This window comes from Oncorhynchus nerka, linkage group LG20 (genome assembly GCF_034236695.1).
Source record: "Oncorhynchus nerka isolate Pitt River linkage group LG20, Oner_Uvic_2.0, whole genome shotgun sequence".
NCBI lineage: Eukaryota > Metazoa > Chordata > Actinopteri > Salmoniformes > Salmonidae > Oncorhynchus > Oncorhynchus nerka.
Window position 1 is genome coordinate 9,255,544 of NC_088415.1, and position 15,216 is coordinate 9,270,759.

Below are 15,216 nucleotides of genomic sequence, written 5' to 3' on the forward strand. Positions count from 1 at the left end.
ACATAGTGAAATAGTGTTACATAGTGAAATAGTGTTACATAGTGTTACATAGTGAAATAGTGTTACATAGTGTTACATAGTGAAATAGTGTTACATAGTGTTACATAGTGAAATAGTGTTACATAGTGTTACATAGTGAAATAGTGTTACATAGTGAAATAGTGTTACATAGTGTTACATAGTGAAATAGTGTTACATAGTGTTACATAGTGAAATAGTGTTACATAGTGTTACATAGTGAAATAGTGTTACATAGTGAAATAGTGTTACATAGTGTTACATAGTGAAATAGTGTTACATAGTGTTACATTGTGAAATAGTGTTACATAGTGTTACATAGTGAAATAGTGTTACATAGTGTTACATTGTGAAATAGTGTTACATAGTGTTACATAGTGAAATAGTGTTACATAGTGAAATAGTGTTACATATTGAAATAGTGTTACATAGTGTTACATAGTGAAATAGTGTTACATAGTGAAATAGTGTTACATAGTGAAATAGTGTTACATGGTGAAATAGTGTTACATAGTGAAATAGTGTTACATAGTGTTACATAGTGAAATAGTGTTACATAGTGAAATAGTGTTACATGGTGAAATAGTGTTACATAGTGTTACATAGTGAAATAGTGTTACATAGTGAAATAGTGTTACATGGTGAAATAGTGTTACATGGTGAAATAGTGTTACATAGTGTTACATAGTGAAAGAGTGTTACATAGTGTTACATGGTGAAATAGTGTTACATAGTGTTACATAGTGAAATAGTGTTACATAGTGAAATAGTGTTACATAGTGTTACATAGTGAAATAGTGTTACATAGTGTTACATAGTGAAATAGTGTTACATAGTGTTACATAGTGAAATAGTGTTACATAGTGTTACATAGTGAAATAGTGTTACATAGTGAAATAGTGTTACATAGTGTTACATAGTGAAATAGTGTTACATAGTGTTACATAGTGAAATAGTGTTACATAGTGTTACATAGTGAAGTAGTGTTACATAGTGAAATAGTGTTACATAGTGAAATAGTGTTACATAGTGAAATAGTGTTACATAGTGTTACATAGTTACATAGTGTTACATAGTTACATAGTGTTACATAGTGAAATAGTGTTACATAGTGAAATAGTGTTACATAGTGTTACATAGTGAAATAGGGTTACATAGTAAATAGTGTTACATAGTGAAATAGTGTTACATAGTGAAATAGTGTTACATAGTGTTACATAGTGAAATAGGGTTACATAGTAAATAGTGTTACATAGTGAAATAGTGTTACATGGTGAAATAGTGTTACATAGTGAAGTAGTGTTACATAGTGAAATAGTGTTACATAGTGAAATAGTGTTACATCGTGAAATAGTGTTACATAGTGTCACATAGTGTTACATAGTGAAATAGTGTTACATAGTGAAATGATGCCAGCTAATGCGACTCAAGTAATGGCAGTCTTACACATTCTTTTTTTTACATGAAATTATGTTAAAACTATATTTACCATACACTTTGTGCTTTACATCTCATCTCTCTCTACAAGTCATATATCTATAGATATACTAATGTTACCCCTCTCTCTCTCTGTCACTCTCTCTCTTCCCTACAGATGCCCTGTGCCTGGCTGTGACAGCCTAGGTCACATCAGTGGGAAGTACGCCACGCATCGCAGTGCCTATGGGTGCCCGCTAGCTGCCCGCAGGCAGAAGGAAGGGATGCTCAACGGTAACCCCTTTTCCTGGAAGGCCTTCAAGACGGAGGCCCCCACCTGCCCCACCCCCGACTGCGATGGATCAGGACATGCCAACGGCAGCTTTCTCACACACCGCAGGTAAGGACCAATCACAACACAGAACACAGGCCAGCTTCCTCACATATCGCAGGTAAAGGCCAATCACAGGCCAGCTTCCTCACACACTGCAGGTAAAGACCAATGACAACACAGAACACAGGGCAGATTATTACCCCTGGTTGCATCATCAATCTAACTGTATCATTTTGTGTTTCATTCATGGTTTCAAATACTCAACTTGATGAAATGGACCATTTTTTATTCCTCCTGTTTTGTAGTCTCTCTGGCTGTCCCAGAGCCTCCTTTGCCAAGAAGAAAGCCAAGTTCCCTGGAGAGGAGTACCTGAGCACCAAGTTCAGGGCCAGTGGCGGTAAGAGAACAACGGAATAGGGAACACCTTTGTGGCAGTCAATGTCTAGTCAATACAGTATTTCAAACTAGAATGTTTGTTCATTACCTCTGTGTCTTTTCTTTCTCTTTTCAAGCTTTTAATAGTTGGTTTAATAAAATAATTAGTTTTTTAATGGCGAGAGAGCATTGCGTCGTTTCGTTTTTCAAACTATGATGTTGCCCCAGTTTTCCTGTTCTCTCTTATTTATTGAACCTTTATTTAACTAGGCAAGTCAGTTAAGAACAAATTCTTATTTTCAATGACGGCCTAGGAACAGTGGATTAACTGCCTGTTCAGGGGCAGAACAACAGATTTGTACCTTGTCAGCTCGGGGGTTTGAACTTGCAACCTTCCAACGCTCTAACCACTAGGCTACCCTGCCGCCCCAAATGATGACATCATGTGTCTCTCCCTTTCCATCCTGTAGTTCTGGATAATGACGAGGACATGAAGCAACTCAACAAGGAGATCAATGAGCTCAACGAGACCAACAACGAGATGGAGACAGACATGGTGAACCTGCAGACACAGGTGTGTGTGTGTGTGTGTGTGTGTGTGTGTGTGTGTGTGTGTGTGTGTGCACGTGCGTGCGTGCGTGCGTGCGTGTGTGTGTGTTTAGAACCACCAAAGACTTAGCTGGCCGCCTGGCCAAACTGAGCAATCGGGGGTGAAGGGCCTTGGTCAGGGAGGTGACCAAGAACCCGATGCTCACTCTGACAGAGCTCTAGAGTTCCTCTGTGGAGATGGGACAACCTTCCAGAAGGACAACCATCTCTTCAGCACTTCACCATTCAGGCCTTTATGTTAGAGTGGCCAGACGGAAGCCAGTCCTCAGTGAAAGGCACATGACAGTGTGTGTGTGTGTGTGTGTGTGTGTGTGTGTGTGTGTGTGTGTGTGTGTGTGTTTGTTTGTACGTGTCGCATTATTGAGCCAATATCTAACAGTTTAACATTGTGGTTTATTGCAAAATGACTGAGCTCAAGTAAATGTATATACAGAATGTGTAAATAACTGTTGGGCTGTGGTGCAGATCTCATCCATGGAGAAGAACCTGAAGAACATTGAGGATGAGAACAAGCTGATTGAGGAGCAGAATGAGGCTCTCTTCGTGGAGTTATCTGGCCTCAGCCACGCCCTGATCCGCAGCCTGGCCAACATACGTCTCCCACACATGGTGAGTTAAATACATTTACATACAGTACAGAAACAGCTGTGGCCGAGGCTTGAACATGCAGACACAAACTAATACACACACTAACACAAACTACTACACACACTAACACAAACTAATACACACACTAACACAAACTTATACACACACTAACACAAACTAATACACACATGGACAGAAACACACTAAACAGAAACTGTATACTGTACAAACAAACTGAAATTCCTTGTTTTTCGCATCACAGCAGGAGCCAATCACTGAGCAGAATTTCAACAGCTACTTGAGCACCCTGACTGACATGTACACCAACAAGGAGTGCTTCCAGAACCCGGAGAACAAGGCTCTGCTGGAGAGCATCAACAAGGCTGTGAAGAGCATCAAGGTGTGAAAACCTTGAAAAAAAAAAAGTGAAAACATGTAAAAGGAGAGATGGAGTCAAGAGACCACAGTATATTTACCGAGAATACAAAAATACAAAAAGGGCATTCAGGTTTTATAAACGACAACTTAAATTAAACCCAGGGAGCATTCTGAAAAGAAGAAAAACTTAACTAGGACCAAAATCCAAACCTGCTGCTGCTGGGATCGGAAGGAGGAAGTGGAACGGAACCAAATCCTTCAGTTTGAATTGATGAAAAAAAAATCTATATCTTGGGATTTGTTTGTTTGTTATATGTTATCTTTGTCGTTTTCATGTCTGTCCTGTTTTGGAGGTGTCTCATTGACTGTCCCAATGTATACTGTAATTCAAGCTTTAGTTCAGCAACAATTTGGAGAAGAACGAAAGAAAGAAAGATGGGAAGTAGTGGGTCTGACCTGCCTACATGAGGTGAAGAAAACCGTTGAGGAAATATCAAAAAACCAAGCCGATGAAACGCCAACGTTGTGTTCTAGGGAAGACACTAAAGCTTCATTCAGAAAGGTTGCTCTGGGGCAGGAAAGGAGGGTTGCTCTGGGGCAGGATAAGGAGGGTTGCTCTGGGGCAGGATAAGGAGGGTTGCTCTGGGGCAGGAAAGGAGGGTTGCTCTGGGGCAGGATAAGGAGGGTTGCTCTGGGGCAGGAAAGGAGGGTTGCTCTGGGGCAGGATAAGGAGGGTTGCTCTGGGGCAGGAAAGGAGGGTTGCTCTGGGGCAGGATAAGGAGGGTTGCTCTGGGGCAGGATAAGGAGGGTTGCTCTGGGGCAGGATACGGAGAGCGTGCTTGTGAGCGGTGCAGCAACCCCTATTGAGGAGAAGCAAATGGAGAATCACTGAACTCTGAGGTCTTCTTGAGCAATGGTTCATGTACTTATTGTTGTTACTACTGCAGCAAGATGTCAACACGGCTCTATGTCTCAAATCAGCGGAACAACTCTTCAAATGAAGATTAAGTCACAAATCACGGGGGAGTTTTTCTCTTCTGAAAATCAACAGTACAGCCTGTACTATATTTTTAATGGAACAACTGGTGTATGAGAGCAGCAAATACAGCCATTTTTCTTTGAACTGAATGATGATAGTAATGGTCAATTCCAGTTAGTTTTATGAACATAGAAATTGCACTTCATTTCAATGAATAGTTTGTGGTACAATAATTCTTGTTATATAAATTATAAAACATTTGTGAATGCACAAAATTGTAATTTATTGCCATTTTATGTTAAACTACTTGTATTTATTTAATGTTATCTATTTATTCACTTTATTTTTTTGTTTTGTGAAACACAAAATGCAACCCTGCTGGTCTAATCATGGCCATAAAGATTTAAAACAGGGAGTCTTCGACATCAATATTTAAAAATCTATATAGATAACTGTTCACACTTAATTATTTTATATATCTTATTTTATTTTAAATATTTTTTTTTAAACATTTTTAAGTGCAGATATTTTATAACTGACAAAGTTTTGATAATTTTATAAAACTGTTTTCATTTCTGTTATTTCTGTTATGATAAAATATCTTCAGAAAATCCACGGCTTAAAAAGAAAGTATGTATTTATTATTTATTTAATATTGAGGAAATTGACTGTCATATGGTTGTATATTTATTTAGTCATTTCTGTGTGTGCTGTGATGGCTGAGTCTTAGTAGTCTTAAAATCCATTGCTAATATTTAAATAAAGAAAAAAACATGGCCCGAAAGAAAATCATAGAATATTGTTTGATTTGCTTTCATAGATATACCAGCAGTTATTCCTAAGCAGAATAACCAACAAAAGCAGTCACTGTTCTGTTGGTATCAGATTGTCTTTGTGTCAGCAAGGAGTTGTTTGCGTTTTGTCAGGAAAAATAAGACCAAGAAAATAGAAGGATAATATGTTTCTTCCCCGAGCGCTTTGTAGTGGCCAACACGGGCTAACCCAAAACATCTTTAATGTACCAGAGATGTTTTAATGCCTTTTGATCAAATATTTTTTCTCTGTTTATTCTTTTCTCTAAATGTCTTGGGCAGAAGCTCCATAGAGCTCTGTTCAAGTGTGTTCTAGAACTCTATTTCAGTGTGTTCTAGAGCTCTGTTCAAGTGTGTTCTAGAGCTCTGTTCCAGTGTATTCTAGAGCTCTGTTCAAGTGTATTCTAGAGCTCTGTTCCAGTGTGTTCTAGACCTCTGTTCCAGTGTGTTCTAGAGCTCTGTTCCAGTGTGTTCTAGAGCTCTGTTCCAGTGTGTTCTAGACTAGATGTCTGGGTCTAAAACACTTTAAGGAAAAACTAAACCATCAAGGAGAATGACAACTAATATCAGATCCACTACGCCCATGTAGCCTTATTTTAGATTTAATTTGTTGATGCACAAAGTGCCACAAACCCCTCACTTTCTTTCCTGATTCTTTGCATTCTGCAACGTACAATGTCTAGTCACGTGACATGACCAGGGCGTCAGACCGAGAGTTGGGATTGTTTCAGATGCCTTTGTTTCTTTGCCAAGATGGCCATAAGTACACTGTATATACATTCTGTATAAATAGACATTTAAAAGCTATATGAATAGAAACATGCATATATTTTTCCAGTGTAATTGTTGCCTCTTTTCCTCTTCTGTTAGCTTATCAGAGGAACTACACCTGTCTGAGAGTTGTGATGAATAGAGGCGGATATGACTGTGGCTTTTTAGGTTTCCTTTTCTATGGATTTCTCTCTATCTTTGATCCAGACATGGTGAAAATGCTAACGCATGTTGTAGTGAATCTGAAATGCTAACGCATGTTGTAGTGAATCTGAAATGCTAATGTATGTTGTAGTGAATCTGAAATGTCTGTAATCTTAACTAAATGGTTGGCTCTTCGTTCAAGTGTCCTGTGAGTGAGTTCATGCATAGAGGCCTCTTTGGTCACATTGGCGTTATATTGTGCTGTACTGTGTCGTTGTGATAAGATTATGATAAGGTCAGCTCTCAAACACAGATCACAACGTTAAAAAGCCAATAGGGAAAGTGTAGTACTTGCTCTGAGTGATCTGTTGCAACTAGTAGGAGACCCTGTGAAAATATGATGAGGTAACCTAGTGGGAGACCCTGTGTTAATATAATGAGGTAGCCTAGTGGGAGACCCTGTGATAATATAATGAGGTAGCCTAGTGGGAGACCCTGTGATAATATGATGAGGTAACCTAGTGGGAGACCCTGTGGTAATATAATGAGGTAGCCTAGTGGGAAACCCTGTGATATTATGATGAGGTAGCCTAGTGGGAGACCCTGTGATATTATGATGAGGTAGCCTAGTGGGAGACCCTGTGATAATATGATGAGGTAACCTAGTGGGAGACCCTGTGGTAATATAATGAGGTAGCCTAGTGGGAGACCCTGTGATATTATGATGAGGTAGCCTAGTGGGAGACCCTGTGATATTATGATGAGGTAGCCTAGTGGGAGACCCTGTGATAATATAATGAGGTACCCTAGTGGGAAACCCTGTGATAATATAATGAGGTAGCCTAGTGGGAGACCCTGTGATAATATGATGAGGTAACCTAGTGGGAGACCCTGTGGTAATATAATGAGGTAGCCTAGTGGGAGACCCTGTGATATTATGATGAGGTAGCCTAGTGGGAGACCCTGTGATAATATGATGAGGTAGCCTAGTGGGAGACCCTGTGGTAATATAATGAGGTAGCCTAGTGGGAGACCCTGTGGTAATATAATGAGGTAGCCTAGTGGGAGACCCTGTGATAATATGATGAGGTAGCCTAGTGGGAGACCCTGTGGTAATATAATGAGGTAGCCTAATGGGAGACCCTGTGGTAATATAATGAGGTAGCCTAGTGGGAGACCCTGTGATAATATGATGAGGTAGCCTAGTGGGAGACCCTGTGGTAATATAATGAGGTAGCCTAGTGGGAGACCCTGTGATAATATGATGAGGTAGCCTAGTGGGAGACCCTGTGGTAATATAATGAGGTAGCCTAGTGGGAGACCCTGTGGTAATATAATGAGGTAGCCTAGTGGGAGACCCTGTGATAATATGATGAGGTAGCCTAGTGGGAGACCCTGTGGTAATATAATGAGGTAGCCTAATGGGAGACCCTGTGGTAATATAATGAGGTAGCCTAGTGGGAGACCCTGTGATAATATGATGAGGTAGCCTAGTGGGAGACCCTGTGGTAATATAATGAGGTAGCCTAGTGGGAGACCCTGTGATAATATAATGAGGTAGCCTAATGGGAGACCCTGTGATAATGGGTAGTGTAATTAGCTTTCAGAAAGTGTAATGAAACTCTCTTGTGTATTTTTTTTAAACCATTGAAAGTGCCAGCATTTGAGTATGGACTTCTAATAGCACACTGGGTTATGGCCACTAGGAATGTACTGGTACTCACCCCAGCAGAGTGAGAAAAAGAGAAACAAAGACCTGCATATTTACCCTGTTTGTGTTTTAATGTACAGTACCAGTCAAAAGTTTGGACACACCTACTCATTCAAAGGTTTTTCTTTATTTTGACTATTTTCTACATTGTAGAATAATAGTGAAGGCATCAACACTATGAGATGACACATATGGAATCATGTAGTAACCAAAAAAAGTGTTAAACAAATCAAAATATATTTTAGATTGCAGAATCTTCTAAGTAGACACCCTTTGCCTTGATGACAACTTTGCCCACTCTTAGCATTCTCTCAACCAGCTTCACCTGGAATGCTTTACCAACAGTCTTGAAAGAGTTCCCACATATGCTGAGCACTTGTTGGCTGCTTTTCCTTCACTATGCATTCCAACTCATCCCAAACCATCTCAATTGGTTTGAGGTCGGTGACTGTAGAGGCCAGGTCACCTGATGCAGCACTCCATCACTCTCCTTGGTCAAATAGCCCTTACACAGCCTGGAGGTGTGTTTTGAGTCATTGTCCTGTTGAAAAAGAAATTATAGTCCCACTAAGCGCAAACCAGATGGGAGTATCGCTGCAGAATGCTGTGGTAGTCATGCTGGTTAAGTGTGCCTTGAATTCTAAATAAATCACAGACAGTGTCACCAGAAAAGCACACCCACACCATCATACCATCCACATCCTCCTCCATGCTTCACGGTGGGAACCACACATGATCATCCGAGATCATCCGTTCACATACTCTGCATCTCACAAAGACACGGCAGTTGGAACCAAAAATTTCACATTTGGACTCATCAGACCAAAGGACAGATTTCCACAAGGTGTGTCCATTGCTAGTATTTCTTGGTCCAAGCAATTCTCTTCTTATTGGTGTCCTTTAGTAGTGGTTTATTTGCACCAATTTGTCCACGAAGGCCTGATTCAAGCAGTCTCCTGATGTTGAGATGTGTCTTTTACTTGAACTCTGTGAAGCATTTATTTGGGCTGCAATCAGAGGTGAAGTTAACTCTAATGAACTTATTCTCTGCAGCAGAGGTAACTCTGGGTCTTCCTTTCAAATCAAATCAAAGTTTATTTGTCACGTGCACCGAATACATAAGGTATTACAGTTGAAATGCTTACTTACAGGCTCTAACCAATGGTGAGATGTTTTGGGATGAGTTGGAATGCAGAGTGAAGGAAAAGAAGCAAACAATTGCTCAGCATATGTGGGAACTCTTTCAAGACTGTTGGAAAGGCATTCCAGGTGAAGCAGGTTGAGAGAATGCTGGTTCCTGTGGTGGTCCTCATGAGAGCCAGTTTCATCATAGCACTTGATGGTTTTTGCAACTGCACTTGAAGAAACTTTCAAAGTTATTGAAATATTCCGTATTGACTGACATTCATGTCTTAAAGTTATGATGGACTATAATTTCTCTTTGCTTATTTGAGCTGTTCTTGCCATAATATGGACTTGGTCTTTTACCAAATAGGGCTATCTTCTGTATACCACCCCTACCTTGTCACAACAGAACTGATTGGCTCAAACGCATTAAGAAGGCAAGAAATTCCTTCCAAACTTTTTACAAGGCACATCTGTTAATTGAAATGCATTCCAGGTGACTACCTCGTGAAGCTGGTTGAGAGAATGCCAAGAGTGTGCAAAGCTGTCATCAAGGCAAAGGGTGCCTACTTTGAAAAATCTCAAATATACAATAGTTGTTGTTTTAACACTTTTTTTGGTTAGTACATGACTCTATATGTGTTATATCAAAGAGTTGATGCCTTCACTATTATTCTACAATGTAGAAATTAGTAAAAAAATAAGAGAAAAACCCTTGAATGAGTAGCTGCGTCCAAACTTCTGACTGATAATGTAAATCCAAACACTGTTTGAGATGTATAATGCCCTTTTCATCAGTGTCCGGGGTGTTTGATTCAATGAATGCTATCGCGTGTTTACACATGGCAGTAATACTTTTCAGACCAAAATCTTTTGACCATCCCCTCTGCCGGGGCGGCAGGGTAGCCTAGTGGTTAGAGCGTTGGACTAGCAAGTTCAAACCCCCGAGCTGACAAGGTACAAATCTGTCGTTCTGCCCCTGAACAGGCAGTTAACCCACTGTTCCTAGGCCATCATTGAAAATAAGAATTTGTTCTTAACTGAGTTGCCTAGTTAAATAAAGGTAAAATAAATAGAGGGGATGCAGGGTTTGTGCTCGCAGGTTACTGGAAAGAACTGACTAAATCTACAAAATAAATAAGATACTAAGACACTAGCCAAAGCTTGCAGCGATAGCAGGGATTGACTCAAAGCCCTCCAAGTGAAGAGAGAGGAACGTGTGGGAGTGGAGATTGATTTGCAGCGCTAGAGGTCTCCCTCTTGGTTTGAGAGAGAGAGAGAGAGAGAGAGGCGTTTGTTACATAAATATGTGTCCATCACTCAGAATGTCAAAACCTTTAAAGGCTTTTGTCTTGTGTGACTTTTCCTCAGGAAGGAGTTCTTGATACATTTGATTAAGAAAGTAGCTTATTCTTCCACCTCCCTTTAATGCACATGCAGACTACAATACAAGAGTATACAGATTACCATTATTCTCATATCTTATTCGATATGGTATGACCCCTTTTAAACTGCTTGAACTGCACTGAGATGTAAGATTAAATGGCTAAATGGCAGTCCAACACATTTATAAAGCTAGGTACAAAACATAATATAATCAAGTGTTAACAACAACAGCTTGTTCATTTGATAATGAGTGATGAACATATTCTTCCTATAAAGAGTTTCTGTCTTCTGTATTTGTAATGTTTTAGTATTTTCCTAAATGGCCAATTGTCATGGGATAGAAGCACTGAAAATTTGGACTGTGTCAAATTGGCACAGAGTAGAGTGTGTAAATACATGGTCATGTTACGCCAGCTAATGTAACGCTGTGTTGACAGTTTTTATTTATTTTTATAAACACTACATTTGACTATATAGATGATAATGTTCATGTCTACGTATGAGAGGAGGAGCATGGTGACATATTGTACCATGACATGTAAAACGATCCATTTCAGTTGATAGCTGTGAATGGATGTGGTCTCATGTAGTGGTTGTAAAAGTACAGTGTTGCATGTGAAAGCAAGAAGTCTCTGTTCGCTCTGATCAAAAGTGATCACACACCTGTGAATCCCCCTGAATAATGCAGAATATAAAACCAATGCTCTAATATCTCAGTTTGTGGTAGGCCAGGGTATACAAAGTTTCTTAGTGTCCTCTCTTTAATGACCTTTGCCCTTCCTTCATCAGTTAAAGTGAGGACAGACAGAGTAGAGTACCATGTAAACATGAGAAAAGATAGCCCAAAGCACCCTATTCTGAGATTGGTACTGTACACATCTGAAGGCCCCTGAGATTGGTACTGTACACATCTGAAGGCCCCTGAGATTGGTACTGTACACATCTGAAGGCCCCTGAGATTGGTACTGTACACATCTGAAGGCCCCTGAGATTGGTACTGTACACATCTGAAGGCCCCTGAGATTGGTACTGTACACATCTGAAGGCCCCTGAGATTGGTACTGTACACATCTGAAGGCCCCTGAGATTGGTACTGTACACATCTGAAGGCCCCTGAGATTAGTACTGTACACATCTGAAGGCCCCTGAGATTGGTACTGTACACATCTGAAGGCCCCTGAGATTGGTACTGTACACATCTGAAGGCCCCTGAGATTGGTACTGTACACATCTGAAGGCCCCTGAGATTGGTACTGTACACATCTGAAGGCCCCTGAGATTGGTACTGTACACATCTGAAGGCCCCTGAGAATGGTCCCCTGATTCTGTTCTGTCCAGCAAAGGGAGGTAGCCAATCATTAGGTGCCTATACTTCAAACATTATCATCCAATTTAAAAACACAAAACATAACAAATCAAAGTAGATCACATACATACCACACTAACATTCCCAGGAGAAAATCATATCTGGTAGAATGGTAAAAAGGTGTCATTTAGCTAATCAAACCAAAACCTCTGTAGGTACTGTAGCTTAAAGCTGTGTGCTTTTATCATGTGTGCCTTTCTCTCTCCACTCATTGCAGGCAAAGGTATGTTTACATTTGAAGAAGCTGGCTCAAATCCTGCTCAGGAGGTTGGCAGGGGTGAAGACAAAATTTTCAGGGGGTCAGGGAGGATTGGGGGGGGCTATTTTAAAAAAGAATAAAGAATATTAAATGTGTCTTTGACAGGCAGGAGAAGATACTATTGCTGTTGCCGTGGTGACACATTCATGTTGTTACAGAGACACAAAACATCAATATGATATAATGGTAAAGAAACTGTGATCTAATTACGATGATTCAGGTATCCAACTGCATGGGCGATTTCTGTGAAGGAAATATCCAAATGAGCATAAACTTTATTATAGATAATGCATTAGTGTTTAGGGCATTATTTTGAAGAATATTTTTTTGTTTGTTGTTGAAGTCTCTGTACATATTTGTATTTAAGGAACAATGTTATTGTTGTTGTATTAACAAAAATTTGAGAGAAAAAAAAAGTTTGTGACTAAATGCACAGCCAAGAGTTGTCCTGCTAGCCCATTTTTACAGAGATGAGCTATTTTTACTGGGGATTTTCTAGGCATTCATATTATTAATACCCTTTTGAAAATTACAAACTTCCAAAATTACAAGCACTTCCACAATGATAGATAGTAAGGATTTTTGTTACTTTTGTAGAGGTGATTGTTCTTTTGCTACTATTTTGTAAAGCAGGACAGGCCTTGGCTGTACGGCCTCTGGGTCTCCTGTTTTCTTTTGAAGGTTAACTCTGTAGTTGGGCTGAAATTGTGACTCTGTGTTTGTGTACTTGTGTACATGTTCCCATGTTCCTGTGTCAGTATTATAAACAAGATAAGAGATGTCAGTTATTGTGGGGGTATCAACCATGTTATCTATGAAAAACATTAATAAAGAATTATAGACAAGTGCATCGGTCGCTTGCGTTAATTGGTGTGTGTGTGTGTGTGTGTGTATGCCATACACTGTAGGCTATGGGTTGCCAGAGAAGAAAATAAAAGAAAAAACGTCTCTCTTGTGTTGTCGTTTGTCAAAATGGAGGACCAGTGTTTGATGACAGGCTGCACGTCACATGACATGGTTGACCACTGCCATCTGCTGGGCTATAGTGTGCCACAGTCACATGACATGGTTGACCACTGCCATCTGCTGGGCTATAGTGTGCCACAGTCACATGACATGGTTGACCACTGCCATCTGCTGGGCTATAGTGTGCCACAGTCACATGACATGGTTGACCACTGCCATCTGCTGGGCTATAGTGTGCCACAGTCACATGACATGGTTGACCACTGCCATCTGCTGAGCTACATGAAATCTCGAATAGTGTGCCACAGTCACATGACATGTTTGAGTCAGATATTTGCCAGGTCGTTATTGTAAATAAGAATTTGTTCTTAATTAATTGACCTGTCTAGTGAAATAAAAGTAAAATACATTTTAGTCAGTGAAATTTCCTCAGACTCCAGTAGCCTATTTTCTATAACGTGAACAAGCATGAACTACTATAACCTTTTAAAAGGCATGTTGCTGTCTGTGTACACATATAAATATAAATTACGATATGCTATTTATTTTAGACTACTATAATAGAACAGACAGCATACATAATTAAGCTCTGATAAAATATGATTTGCGTCATTTAGCTTCATGTCCACATCCTAGTTCAATCCTAACCCTATCCCTAACCTTAACCCAAACCCTAGCTTCATGTCCACAACCCTAACCTTAACCCTAACCTCAACCCTAACCCTAACCTTAATCCTAACCTCAACCCTAACCCTTCCCCATTGTTTTCCAAGATGGCGTAGCAGTAGTTGTCCTGTCGTATCGTCTCTCTGTAAATATCGTCTCTTTTTCGTTTTAGATATTTTTTAGATATTTTTTTTTTTTCGCATATCCTTAAAAACATTTTGCTAAACCTAAGCTTCCAAATACTCTTCTGCAACCCGCCAATGTAGCTACTTTCCTAAAGTAGTTATATTTACTTCGGAACCGGACCCTCTCAACTGAAGCTAGCCAGCTAACTACCAGCTATGCTAGCGGTCACCAACTAACCTTTAGCTCGGAAAGCTCTCGCCAGTTCGAACAACGCGACGCTAACCAGAGCATAACGGACTTAATTAATTTTTTTTACCCCCGGATTCCCACCACAAACGGAACATTCTTCAGCTGGATCCTCGCAACTAGCTATCGAGCTAAACAGCAACCCTGGTTGATTACTCCTGGCTAGCGTTTCCACCCACGTAGCTTGAAGCTAGCCCGGCCAGAGCTCCTAGCATACTCCTGGGCTACAATACCTTGACTACGACCGGTCTATCGATATCACCGCATGAAGAGGAATAAACAGACTCACCCCATCGCGACGTCCTCCAAAGGCTAACTCTCTAGCCCTCGCTATCTCCTTGCTTGCTAGTTCGGCACGCTAACTGCTAGCTTGTTTAGCCCAGGTCCACTAACTACTACCTTGTTTACCCCGGCCTGCTAATCTGTTAGGTTGTTAGCACAGGCCTGCTAACCGTCCCGCCGCGTCCCAAAAACGCAGTGGCCCATATGTACTCTATCTCTTCCCGATTTAAATTTTTTTTTGTTTATACCTTCCGGAAACTTGCCTCACCCAATGTGATACGGAATCGCTATTATCTTTATTTTTAGAACACACTCAAGAACCTCCAGAAGCTAACCAGCTAGCTAGCTACAAGCTATTTAGTCATTGTTAGTTTTCTTAACCTGGATAACACTCGCCAGCCCAGCCCCCCTGCCCCATCCACCGCTGCCCCCTGGACTCTGATCACTTGGCTACATAGCTGATGCACGCTGGACTGTCCATTAATCACGGTACTCCATTCTGCTTGTTTGTTTTATCTGTCGGCCGAGTTGCCTAGTCAATGCCATCTCACCTGCTGTTGTTATGCTAGCTGATTAGCTGTTGTCTCACCCACTGTTTTAGCTAGCTTTCCCAATTCAACACCTGTGTTCACTGTATGCATCGCTGTATGTCTCTCTCA

The 15,216-nt window shown here is 40.4% G+C and overlaps 1 protein-coding gene across 4 annotated transcripts in view; it reads left to right on the top strand.

Moving 5' to 3' along the window:
- LOC115120690 (myelin transcription factor 1-like) overlaps positions 1 to 6,914 on the top strand; it is a 41,419-nt gene extending 34,505 nt beyond the window's left edge. For all 4 annotated transcript variants that reach the window (XM_029649651.2, XM_029649655.2, XM_029649654.2 and 1 more), the window contains 5 exons: positions 1,613 to 1,834; positions 2,074 to 2,165; positions 2,614 to 2,717; positions 3,218 to 3,361; positions 3,603 to 6,914. In XM_029649651.2, coding sequence (XP_029505511.1) covers positions 1,613 to 1,834; positions 2,074 to 2,165; positions 2,614 to 2,717; positions 3,218 to 3,361; positions 3,603 to 3,746 — 706 coding nt within the window. In that variant the 3' untranslated portion in view covers positions 3,747 to 6,914. The remainder of the gene's footprint in view (positions 1 to 1,612; positions 1,835 to 2,073; positions 2,166 to 2,613; positions 2,718 to 3,217; positions 3,362 to 3,602) is intronic.
- The last annotated feature ends 8,302 nt before the right edge of the window (positions 6,915 to 15,216 follow it).